Here is a 12,290-nt window from a genome sequence, read left to right as displayed (position 1 = left end):
AAGAGAAGTGGTTCAATATAGGAGAGTTAGTATTAAAAGTTGTGTTGCCGATTGACAAGAAGTCGAGATTTCTTGGCAAATAGTCCCATAATTGGGAAGGGTCTTTTCAAGTGGTTGATTCGTATTCTAGGAATGCATATCGAATTAAAGACATTAATTCTGGAAATGTGGTTAAGTTGATAAATGAGAGATACTTGACACGCTATTGATGCATGGGGAATCAAAACTAAAACTATAAATATATATAAAAAAAGTCATTATACATGATAAGATTTTCAGATAGATGGAATGAAAGGTTCCAAAAGTTTTTCGAGTTCGGAATACAGTTGAACCCTTTCACTGTCTAAAGCAAAAAACGCCTCGACTTTTATTGAGTTGTTTATTGAGTTCTTTCTATTTAGCCTCTACAGTACAAAGTTTCTTGAAAATTTTTTGTTGTTTATGTTGAATTGCGGCCAAGGGTTCAGCTAAGCCTGTTTTTCTTTTTCGAATTTTAGCTGGCTTTTGTTCGATTTGGGCTAGTTCTATTTTGAGCTCTTCTTCTTGCTTGTCATAAAAGGCTCAAGCATTGAGGGCTTAAGAAACCCTTAAATCATACTGTTTCCATGATTCTTTCATTGGTTGAAGAGCTGCATTAACTTCTTCTGATTCGATTTCAATTCGGGCTACTTTCTCCTTGGCTGCCTGTAACTTATCTTGAATAGTGATGCAGCTATTCAAGATTTTTATAAACTTCTTGATTATAGAAGAAAATTAAGGAGGGACCTAAAATTCAAGAGAAGAGCTCAAAATATCAGAAAAAAGAGAATTCAAGCTTAATTGACTGATCCATTCGGTGGGGGTATATGTCAAGAGCCTCAGAAGAGTGTTTAACTACTGAAGTGTGCGTTGATTGAGTTCCGAAGGGAGGCTGGATGTTGAAGCATCTTCAAGGGTTGGATTTGAGATAGGCGCTTTATCTTCTTGTGCAATCTATGTTAGGAATGCTACAAGTTTAGCCAGCTCAGCATCAGGAGGATTAGAAGTGATTTTAGGAATCTCATATGGTGGTTTGGGATCATGTGAAGAAGAGGGCTCAATAGTTCTTTCTGGGCTTAGGATTTTCTGAGGAGAAAGGACGTTTCCTGTGTCTGGAATAGGTGATTCGTGGCCTTGTGCAATAGGAGACCTGAGAAGGGAATCAATATTAATTGGAGAAGGAGGATTTTCAATGGGTTGACTTTGTGGTAGTGAAAGGTTTTCATGAGTTAAGTCAGCTAAGGATGGTGTGTCAATTATTGATGGCAGGATGATTTTTATGGGCTCAACAGAGATCACAGTTTAAGCAGAGGAGTGAGACTCTTATTGTTCTGGCCTTGGTTGATCCCTTGGTGTTTCAGATTCAGGAGTAAATGTAGAACTAGTGGTAGATTCAACAATTTTCTCAGCCTGAAATAAGAAAAAAATGTTTTACAGGTTAAGTTTTTTCGATTTATTAGGAAGATTCGAAATTAACATAAAACTACCTGGATGGATCTTCTTCGAATCAGATGAGGAAATGGAGCGTCTTCTGAGTCATCTTCCGAATCAGATTCTAGGGAAGGAGTGAAGATGTTTGTTTGTGTATGTTGCTCACTTTCATCAGAAAAACTTTCACTTGATGATTGAATCTGATAATGATCAAATAGTTCGGAATCAAGGTGTGTTTAAATAAATATGATAAAGAGAGGTTCAGAAAAGTTCGATCAAAAGTTTACCTTTTTGGAGGTTCTTGTAGGAATTTTTTGGATTTTCTTTTTTGGTTGTCTTTGTTATGATGCCACTTCGATCTTTCTTTTTGAAGCCCTTTTTGGCGAGCTTTCAGCAGTTGGGATAACCTTGATCTCCGAATTCTTGATCTCATCGAAAGTGCGACTGTATTGGGAGAAATATGTAGTCCACCACTCGAAAAAAGATTTGGTGATGTATGAGCTACGTTCGTAAAGAAGATGGTTGTAGTTGTCTCTGTGCTGTTGATTGGATGTGAGGCAGTAGTCAATCTCTTTCTTCGAAATGAATTCGATATGACAAAGGGGATGCTCATTCCGATGAGTAGGATCAGGAATGGCTTGAGAGAAACCCAATTGCCTGGCAACGTAATAAGGGGCATAAAGGGTTGCCTTAAATTACTCCCTTTTGTACTTAGGTAATCCAATCGGAATTACCTGACCAGCAAGCAAGTTTGCCCAGGTCTTATTGGTAATTTCATCTTCTTGATCATCAGTTGGGGAGAGAAGGTGTTCGAACCATAGGGGACCACAGCTTCGACGCAAGAATGGAGGAGGGAGAAAGTAGTCCAAAACAAGTCTTCAGGTGATTTGGCATCTTTGAAATTTGGTTGAAGAGGGGCCAAATGGAATCCCTTGATGTTTTGTTTTTCGGAAGCGTTGTTCCCATCTTTTTGCATGTATTTTTCAAATACAGCATTTAACCAGAGTTGAAGGAGCCAAAGAGGACCTCCTACACTGATCGAAGAGTTGGTTCAAAGGCAGTCAACCAAATGGCCAAGTTCTTCGAACAGATGTCCTAAAATTAACTTGGCCAAATTGAATCTGTAACCCTTATGTAAGAGAGAAGCCAAAGGAAGAAATTATTTCTGCATTTGGACACTTCTTGAGCATAAAACAATGGCATTTAACCAGTAGTATAAAAAGGCGACCTCATCAGTTATAGGATCGTCTTCTTGTCCCATGTTGTGAATAATAAAGGGTTGCCTTAAATTACTCCCTTTTGTACTCAGGTAATCCAATCAGAATTACCTGACTAGCAAGCAAGTTTGCCCAAGTCTTATTGGTAATTTCATCTTCTTGATCATCAGTTGGGGAGAGAAGGCATTCAAACCATATGGAACCACAGCTTCGACGCAAGAATAGAGGAGGGAGAAAGTAGTCCAAAACAGGTCTTCAGGTGATTTGGCATCTTTGAAATTTGGTTGAAGAGGGGTCAAACAGAATCCCTTGATGTGTTGTTTTTCGGAAGCGCTGTTCCCATCTTTTTGCATGTATTTTTCAAATACAGCATTTAACCAGAGTTGAAGGAGCCAAGAGAACCTCCTACATTGATCGAAGAGTTGGTTCAAAGGCAGTCAACCAAATGGCCAAGTTCTTCGAATAGATGTCCTAAAATTAACTTGGCCAAATTGAATCTGTAACCCTTATGTAAGAGAGAAGCCAAAGGAAGAAATTATTTCTGCATTTGGACACTTCTTGAGCAGAAAACAATGGCATTTAACCAGTAGTATAAAAAGGCGACATGTTCCTCATCAGTTATAGGATCGTCTTCTTGTCCCATGTTGTGAATAATAAAATCACTATAGGAATTCTTGTGGACTACTTTATAGTCCTGGTTTGGTTGCATATCGAAAGTCAGTTCAGGAGAATTTACTGGGAGACCAGTAATGGCAATCGCATCAAGCAAAGTGATACCCACCATTCCACAAGGAAGGTGAAAGTTATCTGTTGTTTTATTCCAAAAGGTTATAGTTGCACCAATCATCCAATGGTGAGTAGTAGGCGTGAAATGGAAAAGTCGGAGAAGGTCTTGAATACCAAGTGTTCTCCAAGCATCAGTTTTTTTTTTATTTGAGGTGCCTGTGCTAGGCTCGAAAGTCAGTCCCTCGAGGAGTAATTTTGGGATTATTTCTGAAAGATTTTTGAGGGTTGATGAAAGGAGTGATAAGGAGATTTTGTTTGATGAGCAAATCCTCTCCTTTGGCATTAAGGAAGAAACTAAGTCATTTGTTAGCTCGTTCTAAGGTTTGAATGGGGCCAATGAAGCAGTGAGTCTCATCGTCGATGGTGAAAGGGATGAGAATTCTTCTGTCATCAGGCTGAGATTGAGGGTCCTCAATGATTTCATCATTAATTTGATTGAATATTTGTAAAGTTTGTGGTGCTTGACTATGAGTTGCAGGTCTTTTGCCCTTATCTTGGGCAGTGGGGTGTTGCGAATTGAAGGAGAAGCCATTGTTCTGTAAAATGAAGAAACTGATGATGGTGAAGTTGCAAAGAAGTTGTACTGGGGATTCGGAGAGAAAAAGAGGTCAGGACTCAGGAGGATTAAAATCTGAAGGATGAAATGATGGTAAAAAATTTTTTCAATTTAATGAGTAAAGTTACTTTAGCCGTTTCAGAGAAGGAAGTTCAAAATTTGAAATTAAAGTAACTTTTTGGAGAAGGTGAAGTAGTGGAGAAAGAAGTTGAAAGATCATGGGAAACGTATTGGACAGATGTAAGGAGGAAAAGTGAAGCGAGTGTCATTTATGGTTACTTAATGCCTTGTGTTAATGGCATATTTAGGATTAAGTGCTTTCTCTCAAAATGATATCGAGAATAACACATTAATCATAGGGGGGCAATTTGTTGGTCGAAAATAATTTATTTCGAAGAAGGGAGTCATTCGAGAGTCAGTAGGTTGATCGATGAAGTAAACTGAAGACCTTAAGATCCGAGATTGTTTTTAGACGTTATATTGTCGAGCGAAAGGAACGGGAACAGTTACGCATATTTTCATAAACGTGGGAGTTACACTTCGATTTAATTGATTGGAGATGGCTATAAATAGGAGAAGGCTCAAAGGCATAGGGGTTGGAAATTTGCTTCAGAAATTACTCACGCACACTCACATCCCAGCGAATTTCTGAGTCTGCTTCGAGTCAAATTTCTGTAGGGTTCCTTCCACTTGTTTTGCTTTTCATTTACATTTTTTTGCAAATTTTATTTTTCTTGCAAATTTATCTTTCAAATAACATTTAACATTCTTGTCCAATTTACATTCCCAGTACTTTTATTTTTCGAATTCAAAGTCCTTTGATCTAATCGAAGGCATTTTACTGCTTTGTTTAAATTCAATGCAAATCATTTCAAATTCAGTCGATTTATTTTCAAAGTCTTTATTTATTATTTTCAGATTTCCTTAAGTTTATGTCCGATCGAAAGGTTTTTGATGCACTTTGAAAAACTGGTACTCGCAAGAAGGAGTAGGTTTCACTCCCAGACCATTAGATATCGAACCACCATCAATTTGCTAAAAATCGACAAGACAAAGTGTTAACGCTATGAGTGATCTAGCACAATCTCGGTCACACCTTAACTTATACATTCTCAGGCAATAACTACAAACTTACCATGGCGATGATTAGTAGCTGTCTGAGTGAATGGTTCAATTCACCCTCTTCTTCTTAAAGATTAAGGGCAATAACTACAAACTTACCATGGCGATGATTAGTAGCTAGTTTGAGAGGATGGTCAGTCTCATTGGGACTAAGGCACAACCCAAACTCCTACAGAAGATAGTAATAGAGAAATTTTCATAACGGGCACAAGCCTGACAGAGCAATGCCGCATGGAGGTAGAAGACCTATCGATCGTGAATTGCCTTTTTCGGAAAAGAAGCAATAATGGTATCTAGGAAATAAATATCAACTAACTATATGCCAGCAATCGCAGTAAGACACAGGATGTAAAGATTATCCAAAATGATTGGGTTAAAGCATATGTAGGTGGTTTTTTAAGTTCATTGTCAGAATCCAGGGCTCAATCTTAAACAGTGAAAACTATCAGATTGGAGTACGGTAGGGATAGAAGAAATTTCTAGTAGATTGGTAAAATGCATAGAAATAAAAAAGAACAACTTAATTTTTAGGATTTTGAAAAAAAGATAATGAGCTTAACAATGATAACTTTTATAACTTAATGTTTAGAATTTTAAAGAAATAAAGAACACAATTGTGTTAGGTTATTTAGCATTAACACTAAATTAACAGAAAATGAGAATATGATTAACATGGTACAATTTTTTAATTTAAAAAATTAAAATAATATAATTAAAATTTTGAGAACTTTTCTAATATATTTTATAATTTTTAGAGACTACTATAAAATTTAACTTAAAAAAAGAATAAGTAAATATAAAATTTGAACAAATTTGTCCATATATTTTTTGAATTTAAATCTTTTAAATTTTAATTTACTTTAGAAAATAAAGTGAGATATTTTATTATTGAATGATTTTTTTTTTATATTTTTTTTATTCTACCTATAAAATAAATAATAATAAATTAAATTTTATCCTCTAAAGTGAAATTCAAAATTTAATGTCTAAATTCGTATTTCCTTTGGTAGCAGATATACATAGATAAAACATGAATTTTGAACAAGATAAATATGTTTAGGAAAAAAAAGAGAAAAAACAGAAAGAAATAATATACTTGCAGAAAAAGAAACAAGATAAATTCGTTCCATGCGTAGTGATATGGTATATATACGATGTAGACAACATGTGTTGTACATATTGGTTTCTCGAGGAGGGGAAAACGATATGTTGCAAAATTATATATGAAACAAAAATACAAAATCCAAAAATATCTATAAAATATTATTTAGCTTTGATTTAAAACTTCAATTTTTTCTTATAAATATATCAAAAGAATCCAACTTTTTTAGAATACAAAATGATATCTTCATAAGTAATCTTGTTTGAAACATAAAAAAATAAAAAAATTCTTTCAACTACCGAATATTCTTTTATTTACTTCTAACTTTTTTGTTCAAAATAAAAAATAAAAAATCCATTTTTGCATTTGCACTTCCAATTTTCCATTATCATTTGCCATAAACTCCTAGCACGCTCCGATCCTCAAGCACGAAACATTCATTGAGATAACTCGAGAGAGAGAGAGAGAATCGCTAAAGCCACAATCCCTCCCGATTGGCAGAAAATAGAAAGTGCTGGAAAAAAAAAAAAGGAAAAGTGACAAGACAAAATTTCAATTTCAAACCCAAAGCATACGCCAAAACCAAGAGCTGAGACACGAACCCACGTAGAAATTAGGAAGTTAGAATAGAGTAGAATAGAAAGCAAGCAAGCAAGCTATCCCCAACACCAGAAAGAAATCCACAAGAAAGAAAGAAAGAAAGAAAAAAGGGGAAAAGGGAGGAGAAAATCAAACGGAGCCCAAGCCAAAGGAGAAAGAAATTCAGAGAGCCATAGAAAAAAAAAAAAAAAAAAGGAAGACTGGCGTGTAAAGAAAGAATCGAGTGAGAGTAATCAAGAGAGGAAGATACTTGTGTTTCCCTTATGCAATGCATCAGAAGAAATCAGAGGTTCAGATCGGAAAAGAAAGCGTTGGCGTCTCTTCCGATTTCAATCCAACACCACCACTACATCACCCATCTTCAATTCACCAGAAACACCATAATCACCACCAAAGCTATCAAGTTTTCCCTCAATTAAGCAGCGCCACACACAACGAGAAAACTGCACCAACAACTGCAACCCAATCATCTGCACCCTACAAGAGACCGTTATTGACCCAAACCCCTTCTACCCTCTCCAAATCCCCAACCCTCCACCAATTCCCAACCACCCCACCCTCCCCTTTCAAGCACCACAACGCCGCCTTCTTCTCCGTCACTATCGCCGCCAGGAGCGCCGCCTACCGGATACTCCGCCGCCTCAAGCACCTCCGTTGCTTCCGCCTCCGCCGCCTTCGGCTCCGACTCCGCGCCGTCCTTCTCCTCTCGCTGCCCCTTTTCTACTTCCTTGTCTCCCACCCGACCCATTCCTTCCTCCTAGACTTCCTCTCCGCCTTCGCCTTCTCCGCCGCGCTCCTCCTCTCCCTCAACCTCGCTGTCCCCCGGCTGCCATCCATCCGCCTCCTCCTCGCCCGCTCCCTCCCCATCGGCCTCAAGGCCCCTTCCTCCCTCTGCAAGCCGGCGCCGACTCTCCCCGTCTTTTGGACCATCGGTTCCCACCAAAAGGTTGCTGCCTCCCCCGACTCTGCCGCCGCCACCACAACGTCCGGGTGCTGGGTGCAGGTCTACGGCAATGGCGACGTCTACGAGGGAGAGTTTCACAAGGGAAAGTGCTGTGGGAGTGGTGTTTATTATTACAGCATGAGTGGCCGGTATGAGGGGGATTGGATTGATGGCAAGTATGATGGGCATGGGGTGGAGACTTGGGCTAGGGGAAGCCGGTACCGGGGGCAGTACCGGCAAGGATTGCGGCACGGTTTTGGTGTGTATAGGTTCTACACTGGGGATGTATATGCTGGAGAGTGGTCTAATGGGCAGAGCCATGGGTGTGGGGTTCATACTTGTGAGGACGGAAGTAGGTATGTTGGGGAATTCAAGTGGGGCGTTAAGCATGGCCTTGGTCACTACCATTTCAGGTGAATTTTTCAAATTGCTTTAGTTGATTTGAGTTGTTTGATGCATTTAAATTTTGGATGGATTTGATATCTTTTGGGGTTGTTTTTAATGAATAGGTTTGCCAATTGGTGTTGCATCTTGAATAAAGTTTCATGTATTTGTGGTTGTTTACTTGTTTTAACATGCTGATGAAAATGGTTTGTTATTGGTGCTTCTAAGTAGTTGAGTATATGTGTATTTTGTTTTAGGGTGTTGCATCATCCATCTTTAGAGATTGATATCTTTGTGGTCTCTTACTCTTAACTTGCTTGTTGAATTGTTTGGTGTTGGAGCATCTGCTATGGGTTTGAAACAATGATTTGAATAACAGGGTGGTTAAGTTCGTGCTTACGTTCTCCTCTTGTCCTCTTGGTGTTGCTTTGTTAGGATTTTACCATCAAGAATGATTGTATCGTGATTACATGCCTATTTTATTTGTTGCATATGGAATTGATTACACAAATAGGGTTTATTTTGTGCCTTTTTTGCAGCTTCGAGTTGTCTAAAGTCGGTGCAACATGCAAAACGTTATACTTAAGTTTCATCAAAATACCATTATAGGGCTTTAAAAATACTGATTAGCCATTCTTTACACTAAAATGAAACAATTGTTTTGAGGATGTTCTTATAACAAGCGTAACCAAGGAAAGAACTAAGAAATTTATTTTTATTTGATTACACCAATCAGATCTACTCAGTTCAAAGCTGTAGATTTTGGATTTTTTTATTTTTATTTATTTTTTAATGTGGAGTAAGAGGTAAACATATCTACTAAAATGAAGGAATGGTGTCTGAAATTTTAAATATAAACTAAACTTGTACATGATTAATTTATTATATTCTCCGTGTTTATCTAATTAGAAGTATTTATACCCATTGTCTTTGCTTTCTCTTCACAAGAAAAATATGGAATTGGTTGTAAGACTTCACAATTGTTTTGTTCCCCTAGAAGCTTGATTTTGAAAATTTCTTTTCATCAGTAGAAGCAATAACTTACTTATTCTGAGAGGATAGTGTTTTTAAACTTCTTCTCATGATAACTTATCCAGATCTTTTTGGGATTTGTTTTGATTATGCTGTCACTATAAACTTTTATGTACCCTTTGGGTGTTTTTAGTCATACAAATACTTATTCGGTTCCAACTTTAGTGGCTCTTTATGCCTTTTTCCCTGTTTCAATCTAGTTTCAAAAACATAAGGCTATATTCTGTATGATATAATGAGTTCACCTTGGTACATACTCTGTTGAATATCTACTAAGACATCAACTGTTTTCTATCTTGAAAACTGACTATGTGAATCCAAGGTTCCTATAAACATAAATAAGCTCGGGAAGTCTCAACATAATTAAATTGCAAGTTGTAATCTAGACTAGCAGACTTGTAAGACTTTCTGTACTAAAAATTCAAGTTAAAAAAATATTTTCATAACTGGACACAATTGAATACTATATTTTTACTGTTTTAGTTAATATTCAACTATTTCAATGTTATCTGAAAACAAATTTAAGACATTACAAAAGTATATCTTAGTTCATGACTCAATTGTTCTATGATCTTATAATTTGTACATGTTATTATTCTGTAGTTCAGAAAAAATAAATATTGCATGATATAAACAAGTCAACTCAAGTATCCAATAAAACTGATCAAAATTTTACATTTTGGAAAAAAAAAAAAGAAAAGAAAAACTATGTAAGTTTGAATTTGTAATCTCTGTAGTATAATTAAGAGTTCACTGATTTTATTAGAGTTTAAAGTCGTAATAGTTTGACATAAAGCAAATTTGAGTGTGGGTTAACTTGTTTTTGAATTCTAGAATCCTAAACTAATTAAGAGTTTAACTTGAGAATTTGTGAATCACGGTTTGCTCCTAACGACCTAACCTCTTAGGCATATAGCAGTTGGTGGTGCTTATTTATGTAATGCAAGAATTCTTATTTCAGGTTTTGTTTATATGTCCTTGCATTAGGGACCCGTTCTTAATTGAATTATGTATGGAATTGTATGCACCTTATTCTTTCTTCACCATGAGAAGTTTTTTTTTTTTTTTTTTTGGTATTTTTGTTGGCTAATTAGAAATGGGGATACATATGCTGGTGAGTACTTTGCTGACAAGATGCACGGGTTTGGGGTATACCGTTTTGCAAATGGCCATCGATATGAAGGAGCCTGGCATGAAGGTCGAAGGCAAGGACTTGGAATGTATACATTTAGAAATGGTGAAACCCAGTCTGGTCACTGGCAAAATGGAGTCCTTGACATCCCCAGCACACATAACACTGCTTATCCAGTTTCTCCTGTGGCTGTCTATCATTCCAAAGTACTCAATGTGGTGCAGGTACGTGCTTGTTATTTATGGTTAATTTACATTAGCACTTGACCTGGTTTGGTTTTCTTTTTCATTTTCTGTTTTTATTTTCAGTTTTCATAATTTTTATGAAAGAAAAAGAGAAAACAGTGATAAGTGAAAAGAATAAAATTTTGTTTAATGTTTTAAAAATGGAAACAGACAATGGAAATACAAACTAAACAGGCTCTGAATGTTCTTTCTCCAGCATTAACACCATTGTGTTTTAATTCCTACTTCTGGGCTTTGTTTGTGAAAACTAGGAAGCAAGACGAGCAGCAGAGAAAGCATATGATGTGGCCAAGGTTGATGAAAGGGTGAACAGAGCAGTAGCGGCTGCTAATAGAGCGGCCAATGCAGCTAGAGTAGCCGCAGTCAAGGCTGTACAAATGCAAATGAATCATGTTAACAATGAAAGCTTCCGTATTCCTGTTGTGTAAGACTATCGAGTATCGACCGCTGCTTTTATGTTAGTAGAGAAGCTTGAGATTGTAGCAGAGGGTGGTGGCTGGGCTACATGGTTCATACAGCGCATCGCCCATTTGGATAAGCTCTTTGGCATAACGCGCTCTTTCATTTCAAATTTTGAACTTTTGATTGATTTGCTTCAGGAATCTTACCACCAGGTAGCTGGCTGAGAACAAGCAGATTTGTCGTCTATCAGCTACAGGTCATGTATAGAGGGAGAAGGGTGATGGTGTCCATACGGTAAAAGAACTATTTTATAAATATATTTTTTAATATTGTCCTCTTATACTACATTTTTGTAAATTTTATGTAGATGTAAAAATGCTGGTGTTGTAGGTGAAACCTCAAACCAGCTACTGTTGTATTGTGGCTTGGTTATATAACGAGATATCTTTTATTTTTCCCCCAAATTGAAGTAGTTTGTGATGTGTAGATCCCATTAACTGGTAAACAGTGTTGATATAATGATATCTATCATGAAAAAGATATGTGCGAGATAAATAGTTACATTTCTATTTAGAGAAAAAGATAAATAGGGATTTGATCTTTTGTCCCGTAGACTTTTTTGTTCCTCATTATTAAAAATATTTTTAAGTCTTCGACATTTTTAAAAGTTGGACATATATATATATATATATATTCTTCGGTTTATATGGATCCGTTAGATCCAGCAAGCAAAAAGTCTGATGTGGCTTTTGTGTCTGATGTGGCTTTTGTTGTGCTGACCTGACTGTTATGGATATATATAAGGGAGAGTTTTCAAAATGGAACACATTAATCCATTTTCTTCAAAATAAAATGGACATATAAATTCTTGATTGTCGCCGGTCCGATGCGCAACTTATTTTCCTTAAGCGATGTAAGTTGATCGAAACAAAATGAATGGCCTTTTGCCTTGGAGGGCTTTGTAAGCTGCAATGGACCGAGAGAAACACCATAAAGACTATGAGCATCATACTCCAGAACACAATTATAGTGGACTATTGCACTTGTGACTATTGTTTTGTAGCTAATTGGAACCTGTGTTCTTGCGGTGTTTATCTTATATGGAGGATTGTCTCATAGCGTTTTGGTGATGTTCTTGCAATCCAATCAGCATATCCATCCAGATCCTGTACCACTTGGGCATATCTTTCCTTTAGAAATCTTGCACTTTCTAGAGCAGAAATTAAAAGCTTCATTCATATCAATTCATAGCCTGTCTACAGGAACGAGATCATGGAAGCGTCGAAAAATTTTGTGGCTATTGTTTTGTAGCCGATTGGA

General features: G+C 36.8%; 1 protein-coding gene across 1 annotated transcript; it reads left to right on the top strand.

Moving 5' to 3' along the window:
* The first annotated feature begins 6,597 nt into the window (after positions 1–6,597).
* Positions 6,598–11,434, top strand: LOC148561294 (uncharacterized). Its single transcript, XM_088491631.1, has 3 exons — positions 6,598–8,188; positions 10,286–10,547; positions 10,820–11,434. The coding sequence occupies exons 1-3, from the start codon at positions 7,101–7,103 to the stop codon at positions 10,994–10,996; spliced, it is 1,527 nt and encodes a 508-aa protein (XP_088347757.1). The 5' UTR covers positions 6,598–7,100; the 3' UTR covers positions 10,997–11,434.
* The last annotated feature ends 856 nt before the right edge of the window (positions 11,435–12,290 follow it).

This window comes from Arachis ipaensis, chromosome B6, assembly GCF_059453495.1.
Source record: "Arachis ipaensis isolate K30076 ecotype BB chromosome B6, ASM5945349v1, whole genome shotgun sequence".
NCBI lineage: Eukaryota > Viridiplantae > Streptophyta > Magnoliopsida > Fabales > Fabaceae > Arachis > Arachis ipaensis.
This window is presented reverse-complemented; position numbering and strand designations above follow the sequence as displayed.

Coding starts and splice junctions, on each gene's coding strand:
- LOC148561294 (XM_088491631.1), top strand. CDS start 7,101: ATGCATCAGAAGAAATCAGAGGTTCAGATCGGAAAAGAAAGCGTTGGC. Junction 8,189..10,285: donor CTTGGTCACTACCATTTCAG/GTGAATTTTTCA, acceptor TTGGCTAATTAG/AAATGGGGATACATATGCTG. Junction 10,548..10,819: donor AAGTACTCAATGTGGTGCAG/GTACGTGCTTGT, acceptor TGTGAAAACTAG/GAAGCAAGACGAGCAGCAGA.